This window comes from Corvus brachyrhynchos, unplaced genomic scaffold, assembly GCF_000691975.1.
Source record: "Corvus brachyrhynchos isolate BGI_N302 unplaced genomic scaffold, ASM69197v1 scaffold115, whole genome shotgun sequence".
Classification (NCBI taxonomy): domain Eukaryota; kingdom Metazoa; phylum Chordata; class Aves; order Passeriformes; family Corvidae; genus Corvus; species Corvus brachyrhynchos.
Genome location: NW_008239553.1, coordinates 15,973,936 through 15,983,219, shown reverse-complemented (window position 1 = coordinate 15,983,219; position 9,284 = coordinate 15,973,936). Strand labels below are relative to the sequence as shown.

Genomic DNA, 9,284 nt, shown 5'->3' with positions numbered 1-9,284 from the left:
TCGTGCTGTCTTGCTATTCAAATGCATGTTCATGACTTCTCTCCCTTCTCCAAGTGCATAGTACTGTCTTTTTCAGTGCTGTCTGAAACCATGATGTTTCAGTTTTCATTCAATGTGATCTTGCAATAGATGGCTCCATCTGTGTTTTGAGGAGCTATTTCATTTTGCCAGGAAGTGGTCAATGGAATTGTAGCAAGCAAATGCTAAGTGGCAGATGAGTGGTTTTAGTGTTTTAAGACAGTAACTGTGTTAACCAGAAGAAACATGGAAGCAGCCATGTGAAGATATAAATCCACTTCTCCTGGAGAAGGAGCAAGATCATCTGGTAGTAAGGCCTGAAATTCTTTGAATGCTGTTACTGAAATAATTCTCTTTGCCCCAGTGGTAAAGTTTCTGTACTGCAATCCAGTATATATTCAACTTGCACTGTTACTGGAATGAATTGGTTTAGTATTTGTGCTAAGTCCTAAATTATCTGAACAGTTGCAAGCGTAGGAGAGAAGTGTTGAACCAAATTGCAGTAGCAAGTCAAAATCCAAGGACACCAAGGGGACAAATAAAATGGACAAGAATAGAAGAATAAGAGAAACTTTTAGTTTTGAAAAGACTTTGAAAGTCATCAAGTCCAACCATTAACCTAGCATTCCTAAGTCCACCATTAAAGGTGGAGTGTAAAGGCATGGAGGGATAATGATCTTCGGTTTTTTTGATATTTCAGTGTATAACAGGATAATGGTAGAATAAGTACAGTTATCATACCAGGAATAGCCTAAAAACACAAAAAAGCTATATCAGTGGAGGAGAATTCAAACCAGAAATCTAGTCAAATGCTGTCCTGTTCTGTTTTGGGTTTTTCTCACGTCTATCTCTAAAGTCAGTTCTACCAATGTGACCATGTAAATCTACAAGGTAGTAATAGTTATGTGGTGAGCCATTAGGGGGCCATATGTATCCACCTTATTTATAGCCTGCAAGTTTGGGGTTTTTTTTAAATCATCTTGAAATATCTTAGCATTCTATATGTGTATAGCCTGTGTAAGTATGTAATCTTAATTTCTTTCCTTTATTCATCTTCTAGTGATTACATGTGCAGGTTGCAGGTGGTCATAATTGGATTGTTCAAGAGGCATTGTGGTATGTAACTCCTGGCCTCTGTGTCACATGTATATTTAAATATTATTTAAATACTATTTATTTGATTTAAATAAAAACATTTAAATTCTTTACTATATGGTACTTATTTTTTTCTGTAACCCATTAATTAAATAAATCTGTATATTAGGCAGTTCCTGTTGCTATCATTTTTCTACAGTTTTAACATTCAGTGAGTACTCAGGGTGAACAGTCCCATGTGTAAAATACCAAAGATCAAGGCTCAGCATACTGCTGTCATGCAGATGTTGCACTGGGCAGAAAAGCCCAAAATACAGAGTTACTGCAAAAATACTGGAAGCACAGTTATGGATAAGACATACTTGTGAGCTCTTTATGTAGCACTGCATTAATCTAGTCACTTTGTTCCTGAGTCTTCAACTGCTTGGTTTAGAGGTAACTTTACATGATGCTTCATATACATACTGTCTGTTAACTCTGATCCAGCCATTTAGTTGTGACTCAGTGTTCCCTTTTGAAAGTGGGAGTAGGACTTCTCTGTCTTAAATTAGTTTTTCTGAAGTGTGACAGTTGGAAGGAGAAGGGTCATTTATGTATGGAGAGAACATGCACTTTTAATGTAATTATTATATGATACAGGTGTTAAATTCATATACAAGAAATCTGACAGAAGAGTGAGACTTTAGACATTGTAGAATCTTTGAACTACCTATGCTGTGCCTTAGTAGGTAAGTTCATGAAAGGAAAAAATGTTAATTATTCATAGTGCTTTGCTGTACCATAAAACTCGATTTATTGAGACTATAATTTGTTCAAGTTGCATGTAGTAGAAAAATATATCAAGAGTAATTAATAGTATTCAGGATGTGATGAGGTAGATATATCCACAGAGGACAATTGAAAACAGTAGTGGTGTGGTATTGATTGCCTTTCAGAGGAAAAAAAATCTTGTCTCGTTTCTAAATGTTAACAATTCAGAGAGAAAAATTCCCACTTGGGAAGAATGCTTTCCAGGTTGCTTCATTGCCAGGTGTTTGACACTGAGCGGAGCCTTAGATGAATGAAGCTTATGGCAGCTTTTGGAAATGACCGACTCCGGGGAATCTCGGCTTCCTGCTGTGAAAGTTTCCATTTTCAAAGCACATCAGTTTCAGTGGGAATGTTCCACTGGTCCCATATGCTACTTCTGACAGAGGGGAAAGTTTTTAACCTGAATATGAGACAGCTACTGAAGAAGTTCCCTTGCTGCTAACAAAATGAATTTCAATATGTTGCCAATGAACAAGCGGCATGTTCCCAAATGCTGATAGAATTTAACTCCATCAATTATTAACGGAAATTTTGCTTTAATTTCCTTTTTTTCCCTGTTACCTTTTAGCTCCACTACCTGCTCCTGGTAGGACTTTTGGGTTCTAAAGTTGAATCACCCAAACAATATGCTAGTTTGATTTGAAATTCTTGCTATATTTTCCTCCCCTCCCTCATACGTTCTCTCCTTGACCTAGCAGCAGGAAGCCTTTGTCTGAGGTGTTCATCTGGAACAACTTTTCCACACTTGTTTTCATGTTCTGTTAGATTACAGGGCAGCAGGCCTACCTTTGAAGCTCCCTTCTCTTTTGTTTCTTTGCAGTGCACTCCAGTAATTAACTTTGTCCTTCTTTTATTTGTTCCAGTCAATCGCAGTCCACTCTGCTGAGCATCTTCTCCCAGGAGTACCAGGTTAGAAGTTTTCTCCTTTGTGAGGGTTGACAGGTGCCTAATTGAATGATGAATGTCCCTTTATTTCTTTGTAATTGAACTGCCAGCTTTCTGATTGGTTTGGAGGATGTTCCTTTTTCCACATCAAGCACCGCCTGAGTCTCAGTGGATGGCTGCCAAGCCTACCCATCCATCTGTCTAATAACATCTAGCCTTTGCTTATTTGGTGGACCTGTAATAAATTATGCTAAACCATTATTATTCTGACAATAATAATTTCCCTGTGTTGCGTGGTTCCATGTGCTAAATGTTTGCTGACTTGCACTGTCAGTGCTGCTTTCCATTGCTGACAGAGATGATGATAAATGACCATTGCCGAAGTGGCAGAAGGCAAGAGAGGCAGAAAATGGAGTCATTTATCATGAGATGACAGGTGTCAGTCAAGTGGCAAGTCTCTATGGAATTACTTTTTGTAGTTTTTCAAATAAGTTGTTTTTAAGCAATGTTCTTCCTGGTTAAAAATGCCAATTGAATTGTAAAACTAGAGTGCACCAGACTTAGATGGAATTGAATTGAGGGAAAATTAATACAAAGGTTGAAAGAGAGAACAAGTTTTTCTTTGCCCTCAGCAGCCTTCTGTAAACTTATTTAGATTCAATTATTGTGACCTTACTGGCTTTTACATATGGTACATTGCAGTACAGTCTGAAGACGTTCAATTCAATAGGTAGATTGAATGTCATTTCTGTACAGAATCTAAAAACAGGGTTCACATCTATCAAAGTGTAGCCAAGGATTGTGTGTTTGCGTAGTCATGATTTCTGTGTTTTGATCTATGACACATTTGTAAAACTCTTTGTTTTTTCGTTTTTGTAGAAACAAATCAAAAGAACACATGCCAAGCATCACACTGCTGAAGCTATCGAAACTTACTACCAAAGGTATGACCTCCTCACCCCAGTTAAGATTCTTATCATAGCTACTGGTTTTTATGGCAGTTGTGAGTACATTAGCTTATTAAGCTAATTTTCTATAAAAATAAATTAAAAATTTGGGAATACAGAATGGTTCACCTAAAAATGTTTTTCACTGGAAATACAGAATTTTTTCAGGTTTTGGTCATTCTGATTAAGAATGAGTTTACTTCCCTGTCTCTAAGTCAGGATAGGCAAATATTTTTTCATTGTATGTGATAGCATTTATATGTATTGCCTATACTTTGTAATTTTTAGGATTTCTCTGTCAAGTCTAATTTTGATGACAACTTCCTTACAGCAAGAGAGCTTGTTCTGTTACAGTTGCTTGTTTAAAACATTTGTGTTACATTATGAAAAGTTACATATTCATGTATTGCCAGTTAAAGCACTAATTTTTAGATCATTCCTGTTTTATCAACACAAGTGTCAGAAGTAGTTTTTAAGGGAGGATGAAAACCTTTATGTCATATTACAATTGTTTGCATCTTAAGCTAATAAACTGTGTTGGCTGCACCTTATAGTTTTTCTGTTAGTTCTATAGGCTTTACTAAAAATATTCCAATGACATAATTGGGGCATACTGATAACAGGTAAGGATATGCAATTAAAATACTACTTTGTAGACTGACATATCTGAAGAGCATGCTTGGCAAGTGAATTCATACTTGTGATTATAGATGTCTGATATTCCTGCTTAATACTAATCTGTATGAATTAAGAAAATAAACAAAGAGCCTTCATTTGTAAACAGTTAAATGTTCTTCCGCCAGAGTCACGTATTTCAAACTTAACCACAGCCTGATTATATCAGACACTGGCTTAGAATATCTAGTGTGAAATGTATTAGATGGATGTTTGATTTCATTTTTTTAGTAGTTGTACTGTTCTGTAAAATTTGTACTGGATCACATCACACTTTTCCTAGCGTTGATTCTTGTTTAGGAAGAATATTGACGTAAAATTTTGTTGTGCTAATAACATGCATATACAGTACTACTTTTAATTATTTTTCACTAGCATAGTTTCAGTGAAGTGGCCTGTGGTAATTGTAACTGCTGTGTGAGTAACTCTTTTCTTAGAATATGTGTAAATCACTAGTAACAGCCTGAAACTTCAGCCTGAAACATGGGACCAAATTTTGCTTTATGCAAAGCAGCAGTTGTATTGGTGTCAGTAGGGTTGTAGGTATGATTAAGTTTGTCTCACATCAGGTAGGAGGATTTGGTCTCCTGTCTTCTTCTGTAGTCTGAAGTATGATAGCAGTACATAACTAATGCATTATGTATGAAGCTGTGTGGTAGTGGTAGGGAAAATCATTCTTTATGCTACTTCTGGGTATGTCATTTTGCAAGTGTATTATCATGGCTGAATAAAATTCACATGTTTAAAAATCAGAGATGTTCTGGTCAATAGTTAGAAAACTCATCTCAGTCCTGTTTTAGTAGATTTACTGTGTAGTATGTTTTGTAAGCTCCAGAAGCAGACAACTTGTGTTAGAAGCCACTTTGAAATACTTCAGGCGTAAACATGACAAACATGTCTTCTCCTCTGCTCTTCTGTAGCATCCACTTTACTGCTGTAAACTCCAGTCTGGATGCTATGTTCCTTATTATTTCTGCCGACATACAAGCAGATAATTGTGCTGTCATTGCTTTTTTAGGTCAGAAACTACCAGGTTTTGAAGGTAGTCATTTCCAGTGATCCCTGTTAGGAGCAAGTAAAATAGTTGAGTAGAGTAGTCTCTTCTGCTCGGCTGAGACTTACTAGTCTGAAACTTAGGCAAACACAAAGTACAAGAAGGATCAGCAAGTTTTCAGAACAGTATTGCCGTCAGCATGTGAGACCTGTTAGTCTATAATGGAGTTGCCAGGAGCGTTGGAAATATCTGGCAGAAATCTACTTCATTGTCAGTGTAGTGTTGCTGTTCGATCATTTAGATGCATGTTTGAGAACATTAATCTCAGGTACATTTTCCCGGTTAGGTATTTTGTATACGATCTCTCATTTTCTTCTGTTACAAATTTTCAATGTTTAAACATACACAAGGCATCTTGTTTGTGGGGGTTTTCTTATGTGGAACTGAAATAGGTTACAGCAAAAAGCTTTTTTCATTTCCTTAATTCATTATGCCTCAGAATAACTTGCAAGCAAAAAGCCCTCTATCTAATCTTATGTCAAGGGGTTTTATAAAGGTGTTCCACCCGTTCCACAGAAAGGTAAAATGATAAAGCATTTTAATGTCTGTAACTAATGAGCAGAAGAGTGTCTTCTGATGGATAGATAATGATAGAGCTGGAAAGGCTGTGGCCTTCTAATGATGTCAGTAATGATGTGCTATGCGAATACAGATAGGATAAACGAGCAGGTTCAGATGTTGGTAACTATTGTTCTTTTCCACATGGCTGCAAAGCACAGAGTGGCTTCCAGTATCATAGCTCCTTCCCATCAGCTTCTGAACACAGGTTTCAGGCTTTGTTGAAATGTAAATATCAAGCAGTGAAAGTAACAGAAGTGAGGAAGGCAACATTGTGTGAAGCGATGGTCAGAAACATCATTCTGTGATACCCTCAACCAGAAACATTAAGCCTTTGCCACTGATAGGATAATGACTTTGTATCAACCTTTGTTGAATCCTAAATATTTCTTCTTTTGTTTTCTCTTTAGAATATTAATTGTTTTGACTGATTTCACTAAAGTAAGCCTTTAGTATTTAAACCACTGCCCAGTTAATAAAATCTGGAATAAATTTGAGAATTTATGTTTTCGTGCGTAGTAATGAATTGAATAAGATATACAGTGCACCTTCATAGTTGAAGGTCATGTGGAACCAAAAATCTTTACTGTGAATAATCGAGGTTTATTTGTCTGTGATGCATCTTTAAGTAGTACAGATATAATTTATTTGTGTGTCATTAAGCTACATTTTTTTAAATTTCTTGATATATTCGGTTTTTTACCAGTGAGTTCATTGAGATGGATATATTTTGCAGATGAATAGAATAGGAGACAACCCTGGAGAGTTAGTGATTGCTTAAAATTCTTATTTCTTAAAAGATTTCCCATTAAATACCCTGTAATGGGGTATTTTCCACCAAAAGAAAAAGATTCACCGGGGATGCTGACATGTATAAACTGGTCTTTTCTTGCCACTGCAAAATTACCTGGCTTTGTCTTGTCTAGGTACCTGAATGGGGTGATGAAAAATGCAGCTGCCCCAGTATTGCTGGACCTGGCCAATGAGGTAATCGTCTTTACTTTTTTCTTTAATCTTCCAGTGTAAAACCTGAGGGGCATATCTGTAGTGACTTCAGTGAGAAATGTAATTAACTTAAAAAAAATGGTTTCAAGGCACATTAGACATTTAAAATGGTTCCCCAGTCTGTTAGTACTTAAAATAATTAGACAAAAAGCCACATTTATTAATAAATCAGTTAATGTAATTAGTCTCTTAACTTCAAGGCAAATGTGTAGGATACCCTGAATTTGTATTTTGCTGAAAATTTCAGGCAGACTGTAGGTCTTTAATGCGTAAACTTACTAAAAATTCTCACATTGATTAAACGGAATTGTATCAGTTTGATTCCTTGTTTTTAATAACAAAACCCATCTAAGTTATTACTACTTTTAGTGATAGGAATGCTTAAAACAGATCATTTTCCTGACTCCATTTATTTCTGTTCATAGGGATTAGAGGATGGCTAATGAAAACTGCTTAAGATAAAGCACTTAAGCAGAAAAAATTCCTCAGTGTATGAAAAGTTCTGTACGGATGCCGTTAAAGTCTTGACAAATTTATTGATGCTGTTTATTAACTAGAATATGAATTTGCCTCATTATACAAGGTGTTATTTGTATTAAAAACTGCTATCTTAGCACTACCTTAAAGAAGAGGTACAAAGTTTGAAAGAGTGGCAAGGAGTTTCCTAGAAAAAAAATTGATGAAATACCTGTTTTTTAAACTCTAAAATATTTATTTACCGTAATAGTAACAGTACAATAGCTGATACTCCCTGGAACTGCTTATGCAATCCTCAGAGGGATAAAATGAAATGTATGCTGTTTTGTGTTGCATTTTAATAGAAAATGTAAGAAGGAAGCAGAAAATGAGTGTTTGCATTAAAAATGATATGGCACTATGAGCATTAAGTGTAGCAATAGCAGAAAGTTCTACATGTTACGTTAGTAAAAAAGAATGGTTTTTCTCACATGTACATGGCTGCAGCCAGAAAATGAGTGATTACCTATCAATTACTGGAAGGTTTTAATGGTCTGTGAAGTGTCTGTGTAACCTGATGGTACAGTTAACATAAAATAAAGGATTTATTTCATATTAGTGGTAATGTGTAGCTTCTTACCATCTCTGGAAAAGACAAGTCTTGAAGTACTGAGAATAGAATGTACTTTACATAAATAAGTACAATCTTATTAAGAATTTAGGTAAACATCTCGATGCCTGATATATTGCACCCGTATTATATGGGAACTGTCATAAAAATATTTCAAGCACAAAGTAATATATCTGTTACTGGTTCTTTGTATATTTTTCCCATTGATTTAGAGATGATGCATATAATTTCTGACTCCAGTGAGCATATCTTTGTTTATATTTCACTAATGCATTTTTGCAATTCAGATCAAAGATATCTGCACTTCAGAAATAAATAAAAATTAAATCTAAGAGAAAGGGGAGATGCATAAAGAACTTATCTGCTTCTGGTTTTGAAGTAGCAGGTATATCAGAAAGGCAATGCATTTTGTGACTGCCGCCTAATGCATTAGGGAAACGTGGCAATAACCAGCACCAGATTACTGCTTCCAAACAATCAAGCTGCCATTTTTATATGATAGTTAATATTTAAATGACATACTCTTGCATCTGCTGACAATTGATGTAATGGTAATACTTTATGAGTCAATATATATTTAATCAGTGGAAACTGTAAAAATTGATGAGAAATACATAACATAGCTGTATTACAGTGTGTAGCAGCTCTGTTAAATAGGAAAAGCTCCATATTGTTATCTTTTTGGGTTGTTTTTAGAGGGTTTATAAAACTACTTCTAATTTTTTTTTAATGAAATGATTTTCCAACTGTTCATATTGCATATATAGTACAAAAAGACTAAAATAAATCACATTTTTGTTAGAAACAATAAAATTAGTCGCTGTTCTCTTCATACAAATGTTTTCAAGTGAGATTTGAAGCACTATGAATTTTACTTACATGCTAAATTCTGACGTGAAGCATGATGGCCCTATTTCAAAGAAAGATGGACACATGATTAATATGAAAATTAGGGCGATGCAAGTACCTGAACTAATAAGGTAGTCCTTATTCAGGCTGGACTACCTTCAGTAATTTCACCATTTTTCATGTGTCAGCTCTGATGTGGGTTACTGGAAATAAGCAGCTCCATGGAAAGCATTTCTCTCTACTTGGGGAATTTAAGGCCATCCAAGTACATACATATTTGTAAAAATATATATGCACAAAT

The 9,284-nt window shown here is 35.3% G+C and overlaps 1 protein-coding gene and 1 long non-coding RNA gene across 6 annotated transcripts in view; one reads left to right on the top strand and one right to left on the bottom strand.

Moving 5' to 3' along the window:
* LOC108448556 overlaps nt 1–9,284 on the bottom strand; it is a 179,671-nt gene that overhangs the window by 35,484 nt on the left and 134,903 nt on the right. The window lies entirely within an intron of this gene.
* CUNH15orf41 (chromosome unknown C15orf41 homolog) overlaps nt 2,783–9,284 on the top strand; it is a 109,347-nt gene continuing 102,845 nt past the window's right edge. For 3 of the 4 annotated variants that reach the window (XM_017742104.1, XM_017742103.1, XM_017742102.1), the window contains exons 1-3: nt 2,784–2,832; nt 3,688–3,752; nt 6,969–7,029. In XM_017742104.1, coding sequence (XP_017597593.1) covers nt 6,985–7,029 — 45 coding nt within the window. In that variant the 5' untranslated portion in view covers nt 2,784–2,832; nt 3,688–3,752; nt 6,969–6,984. Of the gene's footprint in view, nt 2,833–3,687; nt 3,753–6,968; nt 7,030–9,284 lie in introns of all 4 variants that reach the window. The other variant, XM_017742105.1, reaches the window with a different exon arrangement.